Source organism: Zootoca vivipara, chromosome 9 (genome assembly GCF_965207765.1).
Source record: "Zootoca vivipara chromosome 9, rZooViv2.hap1.1, whole genome shotgun sequence".
NCBI classification, from domain to species: Eukaryota; Metazoa; Chordata; class Lepidosauria; order Squamata; family Lacertidae; genus Zootoca; species Zootoca vivipara.
This window is the reverse complement of record NC_142592.1, coordinates 57,656,025-57,673,656: the sequence shown is the minus strand read 5'-3', so window position 1 is coordinate 57,673,656 and position 17,632 is coordinate 57,656,025. Positions and strand designations below refer to the sequence as shown.

Genomic DNA, 17,632 nt, shown 5'->3' with positions numbered 1-17,632 from the left:
GGCCCCAGGTTCCCCATCCCTGCTTTAGAGAACCTCAATTTTTGACGCAGTTTAGGACCCTGGTAATTGAAATGCTTAGGCAATATGTGGACCGAGAACTCCCAGAAGTGCAAGCTGGATTTCGAAGGGGCAGAGGAACCAGAGACCAAATAGCAAACATGTGCTGGATTATGGAGAAAGCTAGAGAGTTCCAGAAAAACATCTACTTCTGCTTCACTGACTACGCAAAAGCATTTGACTGTGTTGACCACAGCAAACTATGGCAAGTTCTTAAAGAAATGGGAGTGCCTGTTCACCTCATCTGTCTCCTGAGAAATCTCTATGTGGGACAAGAAGTTACACTTAGAACTGGATATGGAACAACTGATTGGTTCAAAATTTGGAAAGGAGTATGGCAAAGTTGTATATTGTCTCCCTGCTTATTTAACTTATATGCAGAATTCATCATGCGAAAGGCTGGACTAGATGAATCTCAAATTGGAATTAAGATTGTCGGAAGAAATATCACAAGCTCAGATATGCAGATGACACAACCTTGATGGCAGAAAGTGAGGAGGAATTAAAGAACCTTTTAATGAGGGTGAAAGAGGAGAGTGCAAAATATGGTCTGAAGCTCAACATAAAAAAAACCAAGATCATGGCCACTGGTCCCATCACCTCCTGGCAAATAGAATGGGAAGAAATGGAGGCAGTGAGAGATTTTACTTTCTTGGGTTCCATGATCACTACAGATGGTGACAGCAGCCACAAAATTAAAAGGCGCCTGCTTCTTGGGAGAAAAGCAATGACAAATCTAGACAGCATCTTAAAAATCAGAGACATCACCTTGCCAACAAAGGTCCGTATAGTTAAAGCTATGGTTTTCCCAGTAGTGATGTATGGAAGTGAGAGCTGGACCATAAAGAAGGCTGATCGCCGAAGAATTGATGCTTTTGAATTATGGTGCTGGAGGAGACTCTTGAGAGTCCCATGGACTGCAAGAAGATCAAACCTATCCATTCTGAAGGAAATCAGCCCCGAGTGCTCACTGGAAGGAGAAATCCTGAAGCTGAGGCTCCAATACTTTGGCCACCTCATGAGAAGAGAAGACTCCTTGGAAAGGACCCTGATGTTGGGAAAGATTGAGGGCACAAAGAGAAGGGGACGACAGAGGACGAGATGGTTGGACAGTGTTCTTGAAGCTACGAACATAAGTTTGACCAAACTGCAGGAGGCAGTGGAAGACAGAAGTGCCTGGCATGCTCTGGTCTATGGGGTCACAAAGAGTCAGACACAACTAAACGACTAAACAACAATAACAATTGAAAGGAAAGGAAATAATGATACTGAATTGCTCATTGTAGTCCCCGGTGTGGTTCTATAACATATTAGTCAATTATTCTTCAAAAGCGACAATAAGGTGCTGCTGTAGATTGGTGGTTTCCAAATGTTCTCCCCCATGGACCACTTGAAAATGGATGGAGACTTTGGAAGACTGCTTAATGAATTTTCTGCCTGTTGTAGAAATTGTAATGCAATACACTAGAAGCTGCATGGTGTTTAATTGTATTTTTATCTATGGAATTCAAATTGTAATACAGTAGAATGCGGCATGAGAGATAAAAGTAGCAATAAAAATACAATTAAAAATCATTATGAATATTTAATGCGGACATGCCGTGGGCCACCTGAATGAAGCACAGTTTAGCAACCCCTGCTGTAGATCAAGAGATCTCAAACCTTGTCTAAGGTAAGCCTTCCTAAATGAAATTAATTTACGACATGTATATCCTGACCTCCCAATGAGTTCAGTGCTGCATACGCAGAGCTCTTTTAACCTTGTGAGTTAGGCCTTGCCAGTTTCTTGTTGAGCTCTGTAGCTGAGCCGCTCTGAGTGCTGGAGGTGCCGTTTTTCAGGATTAACCCATCTGAACTCATGCCTGCCTAGTCGGAATTTGACACATGTTCCTCCCACATCAGACTGAACATTGGAGGTTGGGGACACAGGAGTGAATTCTATCCATACCTTGGCACTATTTAGGATGAATCAAGTTCCATGCATGCATGGAAATAGGACTCTGTCCCTTTGGTAGCAACTTTCACACAGTGGTGGAGATTGGGCTTTCAAAATTCAGCGGCACCTTGTGCAATACCAAAATTTGGTGTGTCCCCTGCCTCTCACGTTCCATTCTACATAATTGTTGTGGCGCCCTCTCAGCTTGGCACCCAGTGCAGGTGAACCAGTCCCTTCCCCTCTCACTCATTTATCCTGCTGACCTTTCAAGCCCTAAATGGCCTCGGCCCAGTATACCTGAAGGAGCGTCTCCACACCCCCCATCGTTCTGCCCAGACACCGAGATCCAACGCCGAGGGCCTTCTGGCGGTTCCCTCATTGCGAGAAGCCAAGTTACAGGGAACTAGGCAGAGGGCCTTCTTGGTAGTGGCACCCGGCCTGTGGAACGCCCTCCCACCAGATGTTAAGGAAATAAACAATTATCTGACTTTTAGATTAGAAGACATCTGAAGTCAGCCCTGTTTAGGAAAGTTTTGAATATTTGTTTTTTTATCACTTTATTATTATTACTAATATTCTGTTGGGAGCTGCCTAGAGTGGCTGGGGAAACCCAGCCAGATGGGCTGGGTATTTTATCTATTATTATTATTATTATTATTATTATTATTATTATTATTATTATTCTCTTCCTGGCTCCGCCAGAGTCCTGTTCCAAAAAGTCTCTCTCTGCTGTTGTGGTAGTAACCATGTTGAGTCAGCTCATGCCGATATCCAGTGTTGTTGGCAGGCTGAGGGTTGTGTCCGCACAGGGGTTCAAACCTGGATTGGCCTTTGCTGTGCCATTGCACAGCATAGCTGTTGGAGCATAGGGGTAACAAAGACTAACTTCTGTGTGTGTTGCTGGCAGGTGTGTAACCACCTTGGTCTACAGCATCCGCTGTCCCTTGTAAGGTTGTTGGAGAATAAATGGAAGCAGGAGTGGAAATTGCTGGTGCTCACTTATTCATCCCATTTCCAGTACGGAAATCAATCAACAGCTGTTGCTGTTGCTTTCAGATCATAAAAGATAGGTAATTGATTATGTCCCCACCCCCCCCACCCCCAGTTTGCCTTGTCTTTCCATTGCATTGAAAGGAATAAAGTGGAGTAACATAATGGCAACAAAATTCACATAGTCAATTACATAAATTGCGTAAGTTATGTCATTTTGCCACGGCAAACAGTGAGACAGATAATGGTTTTTGGTGGAAGATGAACAGCAGCAGAAAGGAAGCAGTGTTGTGTGCAACAGATATAGGGAGGAAGGCAAAGTGATGCACTCTTACATCCTTATTCTCCTGTTATGAAGCCAGCACAGGCCATGTGGAATTTGTTGATCAGAAAGGTTTGTGCACCTCTTCCCTCAAAGGTTTCCAAAGGCTGGGGAACATCTGTAGCTCAGTGGTAAAGCACCTGCCTTGCACACAAAAGGTCCCAGGTTCAGTCCCCAGCATCTCTAGGTAGGAGAGACCCCAACCTGAAATCCTGGAGAGCCACTGCTGGTCAATGTGGACATTGCTGAGCTAGATGCAATTCAGTATAAGGCAGCTATGTTCTATGTTCCTATGCCCAGTTTGATCTCTTCTAGGTTGGGTGACGTTGAGTGCTGCAACCTCTTAGTGAGCTGCTTGACCCATCGTCTAGGGGACCTGATCCCCCTCCAGATATTGGGAGTCCATTTGGAGGCCACAAGTTCCCCATCCTTGATCTAGAGCATGCCTTGCTCTGGCCCAGATGCTGCTGTTCCATTAAAAAAAACAACCCACTTCTGGGTTCTGTTCTTCTCATTTAGTTTAAGATTTGTTTATTTATTTGGTGGATCAGCTTTCCCCTACCTGGTGCCCTCCTGATGGTGTTGCACTCCAAGTCCCACCTTCCCTGAGCATTGGCCAGGCTGGCTGAAACTGATGAGAGTGGGAGTCCAACTGGCTGGAGAAGGTCAAGGTGGACCAACTTTACTTGAAACCATGGGACTTGCTCTTCTGACCAGGCTTCTTGGATACAAGCTGTTGTTGTTATTCTAACTCCCTAAGATGTTAAATTAATTTAGTTGACTTATGATTGTGGGACCAGGTTGTGGGGCCAGTCGCTGACACTTTCCCATGGGGTAGAGTGCTGTGTAAGGTAGATGCTGAAGACCATGTTTGAGTGTTGCTCCACTCAGTTGTACTGCTCAGGAAGAACAGAGGAAGCAAGAGCACAGAATCACCAGAGATGGCTATTAAGCTAAGCACCACTGCCAGGCAAATGGACAACCATTGAATTTGAGTCCTGCCAAGACGTAAGCTCTGTGGATGAGCAGTTCCTGTGTCTGACAAATAGGTCTATTGCCTGCCCTGTGTGGAAGTACCCTGAAGGAGCAAGTACTCAGCTTGGGGGGGCTGCTTCCCGGTCGAGCCTCTTTCACTAGATGCCCAGGTGAGCTCTGTGTCTAGTAGCACCTTCCACCAACATTGACTGGAGCATCAACTGCTGCCGCTCCTGGATTGGGATATATTGATTATGGTCGTTTTAAGCATAGGTAGTGTCCAGGTGCAGTTGCTCAGGAAGCTGCTGTTAGTGCAGAACACTGCAGCACGCTTGCTGATAGGCATGAGATATTGCACCTCTGATAGGTGCTGGTTTCCAACCATGCCAAGTTCAAGGTCTTGCTATTGTAATATAAAACCCAAAGCCTTCTGTTTGTTTCACCAAGCCTCTCCAGACTTGGGAATAAGTTATGCCTATCTGTTTTCAAACATTGCTTCTTTTATTTGCACATCAATAATTGTTTTGATTTGTTCTATGTACGCTGCTTGGGGGCTATTTAATTAAGCGGTATATAAATTATTTGAAATAAATGAATGCATTTGTGAACAGTGGCCTCAGTTTTACCCTGAAGTGCCTCTCTGCCAGTCTTTGAGCCATTGTGTTGTATTAGTCCTACTCAGAGTAGACTCACTTCAGTGAGTTAGTAGTACCCCAACTTAGTCCCATTCATTTCAGTGAGTTTACTCTGAGTAGGACTTAGTTGGATCCAGCCTCTTTTTGTTTTTGAACTGGCATGGCTTGCCCAAGGCCATTTGAGAATTGCTGGAGTGGAATCTTTTGAGAAGTGATTGTGGAGAGACACACAACCCTCTGTCTCTCTCTGTGTGTACATATAATTTTAATCATCCGTCTTCACAATTAGCAAAATGAAGTTGACATGCGCCTGAATAATAAATCTACCAGGAGTTGATGAACATAGGGATGCTGGTGATTAAGCCTCGTTGTTGTTTTGTTTATTTCTGAACATTATATATATATTTATATATATAATCAGGGTAAACTAGTGCACCAGACAATCAGCAGAAAAATGGTTCATAACTTTAGAAATAAACATGCTGTGTGTATTATGCAAAATGTGTGCACTGAGCTGATGTCAGGGCTTGGTTAGCTGTGCAGGCACCACTAGTGCGCCCCTTTCAAACGGGAAGCTTTGCGCTCATCTGTGTGTGTTGCCAAACCAAGTTTTCGACAGTAGCACCTTTGAATTCATTAGCTCAGAACTGCTTTTAATTCGCCATTTCCCCCGAGAGCCATTAATATTTTTCTGCTGTCAGCCTGATGTTGAAGAGCAAAAAGGAAGGCGGCAGATGTGGCATTTTCATCTATTTTGTATCGTACTTTAAAATGGCATTAACTGCTAAACACAGAGAAAGAGCATTGCTACTTTTTTAAAAGGGAAAAAGGAGGGGAAATCCATTTGCATGTATTAAATAGCTTTGCATTAAAGTTGGTTTCAAAGATCGGCGGTGTGTGCATCCGAAAAGGAAAAAAATAATAGTTTATAATCCTCCCTTATTAGAATTAAAATTCTGTATAGATGTGTGTACGGTTATTTCATTATTTGGAACATACCAGCTGTGGGGGGGGGGAGCCACCTTGAACAATGTGTGACTGTGCTCGTATGCACGCTCATCTGTTTTTAAAAAAGGAAGTGGGTTCTTCCCCCCATCACCAAAGTTAAAACATTTCATAAGAGATTTGAAATTGTTCCTACAATATAATGTACCTGCACTCCTAATGTGGCTATATATAGCTGACTGCCTCATTTACTTTAATGGGCTACTTGAATAACATAATCATAGCTATAAGCATGGAGCAGGGTTAGAAGGTGCATGAACCACTAATGCTTTCTGACGCTTTAAATGACTTCTTCATAAAATGCTCTTTAATAATGGTAAAGCTTTTAGCGCTAGGTGTCAAAAATGACTGCAATAGGAGCCTTCCCCACCAAAGCATTATTTCCTCTTTTGCTAAAGCTTGTGTGTTACAAATAAATAGCATTGAGGCCAAGGTTTTATATCACACTCGTATTTACAGTGAACTCCAAGGAGTTGTGGATTATTATTATTATTATTATTATTATTATTATTTTACTGCACTATCGGACAAACTCACTCCATAATCTGTGCCATAGGCTAACATTTTGCTGAGCTTTATTTATTATTATATCTTATTTATTTAAGAAATTTCTATACCCTATAACGTAGTCCCGGGGTTATTGTTTCCCCCTTTCTTTATCATCTTTCCAAGAATGAGAATCGTCACTCCCTCCCACATCGAGTAGCTTTTACGTACTGTATGCTGGCTATGTAGATTTTTCTAGCGAAGGAAGAAAATAAACTATTTCCCCGCAGTTCCATATCTTTCCGCCCTTTGTAGAAAGCTTTATGACAGTAGAATGCTTATCTGCGAGTAGAGATGAAAAGCAGCTCGTGCCCCCACCCTCGCCCTCTCGGAGCATTTGCACTTTAGCATTTCCGAGAGAAGTTTAGTCTCGTGGTGAAATCAAATATAGATTTATGTCCGGGAAGGAAGAAAAATGCAAGTGTGATTATTGGGTACTGTATAGAGGGTCTCTCTTTTCTTGCCCCAACCAATCATGCCTTCTCCTCTCATCTTTTTTTCCCTGTAGGTTATTTGGTGTTACGGGGAACTGTGCAGCCTGCAGCAAACTCATCCCTGCTTTTGAGATGGTGATGAGGGCCAAGGACAATGTTTACCACCTGGACTGCTTCGCCTGTCAACTTTGTAATCAGAGGTAGGAGAGTTTCTTAAGTCTCCTTCCATGTACTGAAACCAACTTGGCACTGACCTAGAATTTGGAGGGTATGGAGGCACAATAGCTTGCTACTATTCTCTGGGCAAAAGTGGACACAGTGTACCTAAGCAATGACAGCTCTCACCTACCTCTTATCACAGCAACCCTACTCTTACACAATAATTATCTGTGGTTCAGCATTAGAGGCATGAACTTGGTGCTCCCCTTTGCCCCACATCTACGGTGATTGTATACTTTTGTTCGTGGTTTAGCGGCAAACATGGTAAACCATGGTTTGCAAACCACAGCTTGATCCTGGTTTAAGGGCAAGCCAGAAACATAGGCATCTCATTGCCAAGCTTGTGGTGGGGTGGAGGGAGCATGTGAACCTGAGGCCATTCTTGATTGTAATGCTAAAATCCATTGGTGAAAATTGCATCTGAATGCAGCTGCAAATTTGAGTGACAGCTCTATCGTAATGCTGCCACTATCGCTGAGTCCCAGTATCACATAGAGCAAAATATTCTGTGGCCATGAAATTATGGGGATCCTAGCTTTTTGGAGATCCCCTTTATTGTATGTATGTGTGGGGAGGAGGGCTTGTTTAATTTCACTGCACACAGGGGGTGTAGTGACAATAAAGGTTTATTATTATTATTATTTATTTATTTATTTATTTATTTATTTATTTATTTATTTATTTTGACTTTGAGCATGTTGGCTTGAATCCAGACTTAGACCTAAAGAAACCAACTGGGCTCTAGTAAGTCATCGCTACTTTTAGACCCACTGAAATCACTTGATTCTTCTCTGAGCATGACTAAGTCCAGATCCAACCCATTATAAAATTGTACCTGGACAGTTTCTTTTGGAGTCTCAGGTTAAAATGTTGCAGGGTTGCGAAACTTAAAAACTCTGATGGACCCCAACATTCGCAGAATATTATTATTGTTTTCAACGTTTCGTAAGTGTCGAAATACACGTTGGGCTGTATCCACTTGCACAGCAGACTTCCATGAGTGCAAAAGAGCTTCCTCTTCTCCTGGCCCTTCCGGCCACCATGTGGCCCCTCCAAGTCAGATTTCAGGGAGGTGTTAGTGGAGGAGAAGAAAGGGGCGTCCTCTTGGATGAGTGGAACTTTGCTTGCATAACAATGGGTATAACCATGTTAAATATGTTATAAAATACATAAAAATGTTTGTTGAGGTGGCTCTCCTACTTCCTGAACCTTAACTGGCTTAACATGGAAGCCACTAATGGAATCATGTGGCAGCATCCCAACCATGGTGTCACTGCAACTAACCTGGACTGGAGTGGGGCAGTGTCAGGGACTGGCAGGACGCTGGAGTCCCACTCAGGAGGGGAGGAATAGTGGTCTGTGGGTTCCTGTACCAACCAGGAGGCAAGAATCAGAGGCAAGGGGAGCTTCAGAGTGGAGGAAGAGGCAGGCCAGGCCAAGAAAGGGCTGGGTGCTTCCCCACCCTCTCCTGCACCGCTCTCTCCCAGAACCAGAAGGGAACTGAAGCAGGAAGAGCAGGCTACCTATGCACACCCTGTCAGGGGAAGGTACATAAACCGGTGGAAAGGGAGTGGTCTCCAGCTGCTGCAACAGCTCCATGCAGCACAGACCTGGAAGTAGCTGCCTAGATGCCAGATTGGTGTGCAGAGGTATCCAGAGCTGTAGAAGCGACTGTAAGGGTTGTCTTTTACAATAAAGTATACCTTTGGGCTGTGCACGTGCCCTGGCAGAACCGCCAGATTGGTTCCAGTGCTTGGTGTGCTGCTGGAGCCCCAACCTCACAGCTGCCCAGCCCTACCCCAATGGCATCCGGGTAAGCTGCAGCAACCCCAGCGCCGGGAGGGCAGTTCTGTGGCTCTGCCTCACCACATGGGCCGCTCTTGTGGAAACAAAACTGAATGATGGGTAAAAACAGGGCTAGCCAATGGGGCGCCCTCTAGAGGTCCTTGGACCATAACTCCCATCAGCGCCAGCCAGCATGGCCAATGGTCAGCTGATGATGGGAGTTGTAGTCCAACAGCATCTAAAGAGTGCCACATTAGCTAGCTCTGGGTTAAAAAGAAAAATACACACAGAAGTGTCATGGAAATGAAATGAATGGATTTGCCCGTTTCTCTAATGTGCGGGGTAAAATAATGGAAGAGGCAGCCCATGCTGCTCCGCTTCGTTCCGTAGCGACATAGTGAGTTTTAAAAGCACACAGGCACACATACAGCCGAGCATCCCTCATACAGTGTGAATTGTGCAGCTGCCATAATTATAGCTTTCTACAATTACATTCTAAAACAAAGCCAAATTGACCTTTTTCATCATGATGTGCAGAAAATTAAAATATCAGACAAGTAATAACCACTGTTTAAACTATGTAATAATGCTAAGCAATTAGAAGTTACAGGGCCATTTACAGTTCCTATACATCAGCCTTGTTTTGGTGCAGAACTAAAGAGTCTGCATTCAAAATAAGGTCAGCCTTACCCTACCAGTGGAATCCATTCAAGTACGAAATAATTGCATACTCCTTTGAATTGAAACTCTTAAAGACTTTCCCCCATCCTTATTGCTCCAAACCACTGTTCTAGTGTCATTATTAAAACTGTCTAATACGTTCTTGTTGTTCGCTTCATTTATTGCATGTCGTAATGGGCCTGCATATCTTTAGCGCTGGTTATGCACAATTAGCACTTAGTTACTGTCTTGTCACTTCATCCCGTACAAGATAAACTTCTTTAATGCAAGAAGTTGGCTAATCTTTATCAGTCAAGCAAGGCAGATAATTTTTGTTAGCCACAGAACAAAAGACGATGGGCTTATTTTTCAGTGCATAGAGGTTTTGGATTAGTGACAAGGTTTTCTTTTAAAAAAAGATAGTGGCCATCGCTACAATCTTCTTGTCTGCAAAAAAGAAAGAAAGAAGAATTAAAATACAATAATAATATAAATATTTGCAAGTATGAATGATTTGTGTAACTAGCAGAGAGGGAGATTCTAGGGGCAAAGCTAGATGTGATGTTGGAAGTTAACAGAATTGGTTTAAAATCGCAATTTAGCAAACAATAAAGTAGCACAGGACTTTTTAATGGCCAAGTACTAACTTTCAGGTATGCTTGCATGTAAAAAGTGTTGAAATATCTCTTTAGTCAAAGCCTGTTCTCACCAGAGAACAGGACATCCATCAGAGAACACCAAGAGGGCTCAAACCTCACTGGAAGCTGTACATGCCGAATTTCTCAGGCTCAATCTTTTATGCCTGTGCTCAAAAGGACCAGGTAATAGCAGATGGGAAAGAATTCTTCCTGATACTTTGGAGAGTCACTGCCAGTCAAAGTACGATTACATAGTACTTGGCTAGATGTACAAATAGGCCCGATTCAAAAATAACAGTGTAATTTCAATTTTAAACCATGGTTCATTAGACCAAGGAGTCTTGTGCCTGCACTCAACCCCCTCACCTTGCCTGGCTTTGCCTTACATCTCTGCTTGTTAAACAAATGTTTCCTGTGATGCCTCAACCAGGAAACTGTGGCTTAAGTGCTCCTTACAAATCAGAATATACGGAGAGCAGGTGCTGGGAGAGACATTTGCCTGAGACCCCAGAGAGACGCTGACACTGAGAGTACTGAAGCAGATAGACCACTGGTTTGTGTAAGATAGCTGATGGGATCCGCAGTCCTGAAAGGTGGCAGGTTGGCCAAGGCCAATATAAGGAAATGTCATATTATCTTCTTTGAAAGAAGAAAGTTGGAAAGCATCTGTTCTATCTACATTAATCTCGAGTAGCATTCTTCAGACTTGTTCCTGGACTACAACTCCCATCCCATTATTCCTGTCCATTGATTGACTTCGCTAGGGATGATGGGAGTTGTAGTCCAGCAACAGCTGGGGACCCAAGGTTGAAGAACCCCATAGGTGTTGTCACTGCTACCACCACTATGTAATCCAAGCAAGGGATCGGGTGGGGGAAGGCCATTTCACCTTCTTTGTGAAACATGATATTGGAATAGGTTTGCAAGCATTGCCCATGGCATCCCTCCAGATGTTGCATCCCTCAGATGTTCCTGGACTCTCATCATCCTTGACCATTGCCCATGATGGCTGGGGCTGATGACAGTAACATCTGGAGAGCCACCAATTTTCCACCTTGAGCTATCTGTCAGCCCAACAGTCTGCCACTACTGCATTTACATAGGAAGCTGCCTTATAGAGAGTCAGATCATTGGTCCACATAGCTCTGTAATGTCTATACTGCCTGGCAGGTGTTCTTCACAATTTCAGGTAGGAGTTTCTCCTAACCCTACCCACCGGGCTCAGAGCGGCTAACATCATGCAAGCAAGACAAACAAGTGATCATTAAATTAAGATACATCTCACAATTAATTCAAACAAATTGAAATTGAAATTTAAACTGGACAGAAGCGGTTTAGCCATGCTGGCCACATGACCCGGAAAGCTGTCTGTGGACAAACGCCGGCTCCCTTGGCCTGAAAGCGAGATGAACGCCGCAACCCCAGAGTTGCCTTTGACTAGACTTAACCGCCCAGGGGTCCTTTACCTTTTTTGTTGTTGTTCAGTTGTTTAGTCGTGTCCGACTCTTTGAGACCCCATGGACCAGAGCACGCCTGTCTTCCACTGCCTCCCACAGTTTGGTCAAACTCATGCTGGTAGCTTCGAGAACGCTATCCAACCATCTTGTCCTCTGCCGTCCCCTTCTCCTCGTGCCCTCCATCTTTCCCAACATCAGGGTCTTTTCCAGGGAGTCTTACCTTTACCTTTACCTAAGTGAGGATGCACCACTCTGTCCATAATCAACAGGAGAGATGTGATTGGGGGGGCAGACTCTTCCCCCCACCAACACACACCCAGTTATGTAGTCATACGAGCTTCTTTTTATATAACTGAAGTATGCTTTGTGGGAGGAAGAGCTCTGCAAGTATTGCACAATTTGGCCAGAAAAGCTGTTTAACATAGGGGTTTTATTTTTATTTTTGCAGAGAAACAAAAATGGTCAGGTGCTAAAGAGCTCAGAAAATAACTGCTTCCCCTCTGCAGGAGCCCGTTTTTATTTCCATCTGCTCCATTCAATAAGATGTAGGTGGAATATAACGAAATATAAAAATATGTCGGGGAAGTGTGGGGGATCCGAAATTAGGAGTGTGTGTTTTCTCTATGAAGCTGCTTTAACCATAAATAACTTGAAATACATTTTCAGGAAAGGTTCCATAATCTGTATTTTCAGTCAAGAGCTATGAGCGGGTTTTAATCCGAGAGATGGGGGGGGGGAGAGTGAGGTGGGGAGGGGAGGGGAATCCACAAATAAACAGCCCAATTTTCCTTCAGGAGCCAAGCTTATTCTTTTCAATCCACGTTTTTATTACACTATTTTCCCTCACTCTATTTAGCGAGCGTAAGGATAAATTTCCAAAGCTACCCCTTGGAAAATAAATGGGTTCGCTGTTTGTCTAGCATTCCAATCTTTACAAATGTAAATCAGTCCCACTGCTGCCCCATTTAAAACCTCACAACTTCACAAAACATTAAAGGCCTCCTTTCAATACACAATTTACTCTGTGACAATTCCCTCAGATTTCTGCTTCAGACATCATTAGAAACTGACTGGCTGATAAAAAGGGTGGGGGGGTGGGGGCCCCACAATCAAAGGTCGCCAAGGTCAACTTGTGTAATTATACGTACTTTTACTGGGTCAACTACACCAGACACCGCTATTTGAAGGTTAAATTGTTACAATTAAGTACACATACAGCCGATTCCCATAGCTACTCTGTTGTTAAATCTACCGTAAACAACGTGCACATTTATTTCTGCTTCTAATTGTGTCCAAGATGTCGCTCGCTTGGAAAATTATACGGCAAAAAAGAACATTGTAATCCATTACCGAATTAAACAATAGTTTCGAGAGTAAAGCGGGTAATTAGCTGAGGGAGACTGGTTTTCATCTGTCTGCCTCAATGCTAAGAAGTTCATTTAGGTTACTCGATTTGGTTTAATTGGAGCTTTTGGGTGTCGCACCTCCCAGTATGTTTTTATAGATGGAGCGTTGGCCACAAACAGAATGTGACCCCCCGATGCACGATTCATTATTAGCGAAAGCTCTTCTGTGCGCCAAAAGACCCCTTGGGGTGTGGGGCTCCCCCTGTTTCTCCAGGCGGGCGTTAAAAGAGAGCTCTCTTTTTGTTGTTAAGGGAAAATGAACCCATTGAAAATGTAAGGCCCATGCCACACTTGGTGCGAAATTAGCTTGGCTGTATATAAAGGCCAATTCACATGATCCCTCCCGGGCCTGAAATGTCGATTGACAGCGATGCGGGTGGAATTAAATAGTGTGGCGGAGCCATCAAGTGAACATTTTTGTGACGCTGTGGTGCAGGGGCTGGTGGGAATTGTAGTCCCACACATCTGCTGGGCATTGGGTGGGGAGAGGCCTCTGTAATGTCTAACGTTCTCCTATAGTGCCACCAAGAGAAGTGGTCAACAGTGGCTTAGTCTGTATACAACTGCTGTGGTCCATGGGTTCATAACCCCAGGGCTGGATTACTGCAACATGCTCTGGGTGGGGCTGCCATTGTCTCTGCTCCAGAAGCTCTAGCTGGTGCAGAAATTGATGATGGAACATGGCCAACAACATCTGACACCATTGTGGAAACCTCTGCTCTGGCTGCTCCTCGGCTACTGAGCCTGGTTCATGATCCTTGTACTGTATCAATGTACAAAGCCCTGGACAATGTAGGTCCCTGGGGCCTTTTAAGGGCCACCTGAACTCGTATATTCCAGTTCAAACATTGAGGTCATTGGCAGGAGTGTTTCTGGTCATTCCCCACATTGGCGAGGCTCATCTGATGGCAACAAAAAACTGTGCGTTTCCCTGACGCCTATGTTTTAAATGCAACTTGGATCCTCTGTGTTTCTCATCTGATTTCCCCTCTCTTGTATTTCCAGATTTTGCGTGGGAGACAAATTTTTCCTAAAGAACAACATGATACTCTGCCAGACAGACTATGAGGAGGGTTTAATGAAAGAAGGTTACGCACCCCAAGTTCGCTGATCCGATGCCTCGTCGCGGAGAATATTGAAGCACTATGTTCTTACCCTTTCTTTTCTTTGCTTTTGTTCAACGTGTATATATATATATACATATATATATATTAAAAAGAAAAACAATGGCAGAACCTACTGAATAACGTAGATATAGGGAGACAGGAGGGTCGTGTGGAATAAAAGGCGGACTTCAAATATATGTAGTGGAAATTGCACCAGTTCACAGTTGAATGTTTATTAAAAGATAATGTAAATACTTGCTGGAGTTTTTTTTCCTCTCTTTTGCTTGCTGTTTTGGTAATCTTATTTTACTTTATTTTTTTATTTTGCGTCACTTGGCATGAGATGCTTATTTTGGACCAATGTATATAATGTACTGTAATATTCAAAGCACAAATGTAATACAGTTTTATTGTGTTACCATTTGCTTCTTTGTATTGTTGCATTTAGTACAATCGGTGTTTAAACTTTATTGTATATTTATGCTTTCTGTATCTACCAGCTATTTTGAAAGAGCTGTATCTTTCTAGTAAAAACAAAACAAAAGCAAAAAAAAAAAGGAAAGAGAGAGAGAGAGAGAGCGCCAATCCCATGCATTCTTCTCCGTTTTAAGAGCTTCACAAATGCTTGATCTATTGAATTAAAACTGATGGGTAAAACTGGCCAAATTTAAGTGCACAGTTCCATTGACTTGAATTGGGTCTATTTAAGTGCATGCTAAACTCTCCCATTGAAACCAATGGGATTTGGAGGTGCTTAATTTCAGACTGGATTATAATTCTAGCAACAGCGCTGAAGCTTCTGAGGTTCTCGGTCTTTCATTAGATCTCATGCAAGCTTTTCTTATCATTACTATTATTATATTGAATGATGTTTGCTATTTTATTCCATACAGTTCAAAAAGTACTTTCTGTTTGCTACAGAATTTCAGTGGGGGGGGGGGAGTTTCCCCGCAACTTTGTTGGCAGTACTTCTCAACCTTACGGAGTGGGCGTTTAATCATTTGGCGCAGGGGCTACTGTGTTCTGTATACGTCTCCCCTCCAATATATATATATATGTATGTATGTAATTGCTTGTTTCCAATATAACTGGGAATGAGGAGCTGAGCCCCAATGCAAATCAGTGCCTTTGGGTGTCATGTAAAAATTTTATATGTATATATATATTTCTGAAGTTATTTTAATGTAGCATAGTGATTTCTGCTCCTGTACAGAAACGTTATTTAAGAAAAGAAAAATCAGTGTCCTGCCTAAACATCTATCTGGTTTGGGTACAGCATACCTAAGAGACTGTGTCCCTCCATGTGGCCATCACAACCCATAACGTCGACCAAGAGTGCCCTCTTGAGGTCACCTCCTGAGAACCAACTCAAGACATCTGGGCCTTGCAGAGGGGCATTCCTAGGGGCTGCCCCACAGCTATGGAAGTGCTGTCATTCTGGAGACTCGCCAAAACCTGCATAACCTTTCAGAAGCATTGCTGGGCATTTTCGATACAGGCTGCTGTTTTTCAGTGGGAGATGGAAATGAAGAACCTCCACTTAGAGCGCTGAGGCTATAACATCTGTTGACTTTTGTAGATGCGTTTAATCAAAAATTCGACTGGATATTGTATTCTTTGTTTCTTAATTTATTGTTGTCCATTCCAAGTTGCTTGGGGTGGGGCAGTCTAAAAATAAATAAACTCTAAGGATTGGATGGCAAAATCTCAAGTTGTTGCTTCTCCTCTACTGACTCAACACCACCACTGGGTTTTTTTGGCCAACTACCAGTTCCCCAGTTACCTACCACATTTGCCACTGGTTTGCAAAGAAGGCAGCAGCCATCACTTTGCATAACCTAAAATTTCTCAGAAAACAATTTAGAATAATTTTCAAAAAGTTCTCCTAAGCTGTTGGAGAATTTCAGTCCTCCATTAGAAAAAAATAATAATCAGGGAACTTATCTTTCCAATCCTACCGTCTATGAGTTTGGGGTACAGCTATGGGTCCAAATTTAATCTCTATTGGCTAACACGAGTTTTATTCATCATAAAGTGAGCATCCGTTTCTCGGGAGAAACCCTTGGGAATATTTCACCGCTTCCCCAAAAGCACACAGCAAAATGCTCTCCCCAATTTTGCCACCTATAAATAGCATGGGGTGGTTTTTTGGGGGTCAACCTTTGCAGCTCCATGGTGTCATCCAACCAGAATCCGCTCATATGTTTGACATCTCTACCTGATTAATTCGTGCAACCCTTTTTAGACAGTTTGGTGGTCATACATCAGAGGTGAGGAACATCAGGTCCAAGGGACCATTGCAGTTGTCCTGGCCTCTATCCAGTCCTCAGGACCATGTGCTTCACCGGGTCTGCTTCCCATCCTTTCTCCTGGCTGGAATGTGCCCTTAAATTGCAATAATGCTTCCTACTTGCCCAAATGGAGGTGTGTGTGTGTGTGTGTGTGTGTGTGTGTGTGTGTTAGGTGGCTTCTGCACAGCTGGAATGGACCCTGCTGTGCAAAGGTTAAGAGTGGCACCTGCACCCCTGTCTACTATTTACCTCTACCCAGCCCACCCCTGGCATCCAGCTCCTTCAAGGTTGCCCTCAAGGTATTGCAGCCTCCAGGCTGGGGGAGGGCGAAACAAACCCTGCTCTACACTTGTTGAACAGGAAGACTATTGTGTCATTGCCAAGTAGTACCATTGGCTCCTTTGGGGCAGCACTGACCGCTTTTGGTTGGTGGTAGCTCTTCAACGCATCATGCAGGGGGTGATCCTGTCTGTTTCTACCATGGCATGTCAGATCCTGACTCCAAAGAGAGTTTGCTGTGGAGCTACAGCTGTGAAGTGAGGGTGACCAGCTACATTATCCTGTCATCTGCCTATATGGCATCTTTAGCACAGCTGGGAGGTTAGGAAGCATCCAGAATAGGATGCAGCCATACTAGAAAAGAGGCAAAGCTATGGGATACGATCAAGATCAGGCTTCCTCAACCTCGGCCCTCCAGATGTTTTTGGCCTACAACTCCCACGATCCCTAGCTAGCAGGACCAGTGGTCAGGGATGATGGGAATTGTAGTCTCAAAACATCTGGAGGGCCGAGGTTGAGGAAGCCTGATCAAGATTATCCTATTTCCTTTTTTTTTTTAAGCACACACCAGCAAAGATATTCATACACAGATGTGTAAGAGCACATGTCTCAATAGGAATAAAAATCTAAAAACGGCTATTGCCCATGAGTTTAATTGAATTCACATATGCAGAGGCATATGTGATAATGGATAATAATAATAATAATAATAATAATAATAATAATAATAATAATAATAATATATTGTAATAATTTATTATTTATACCCTGCCCATCTGGCTGGGTTTCCCTAGCCACTCTGGGCGGCTCCCAACAGATTCAAAACAGAAAACATCAAACATTAAAAACTTCCCTAAACAGGGCTGCCTTCAGATGTCTTCTAAAAGTCAG

The 17,632-nt window shown here is 43.4% G+C and overlaps 1 protein-coding gene across 5 annotated transcripts in view; it reads left to right on the top strand.

The window, feature by feature from the left end:
* LMO3 (LIM domain only 3) overlaps nucleotides 1-15,868 on the top strand; it is a 92,030-nt gene extending 76,162 nt beyond the window's left edge. For all 5 annotated transcript variants that reach the window (XM_035127673.3, XM_088676952.1, XM_035127675.3 and 2 more), the window contains exons 3-4: nucleotides 6,975-7,100; nucleotides 14,071-15,868. In XM_035127673.3, coding sequence (XP_034983564.1) covers nucleotides 6,975-7,100; nucleotides 14,071-14,176 — 232 coding nt within the window. In that variant the 3' untranslated portion in view covers nucleotides 14,177-15,868. The remainder of the gene's footprint in view (nucleotides 1-6,974; nucleotides 7,101-14,070) is intronic.
* The last annotated feature ends 1,764 nt before the right edge of the window (nucleotides 15,869-17,632 follow it).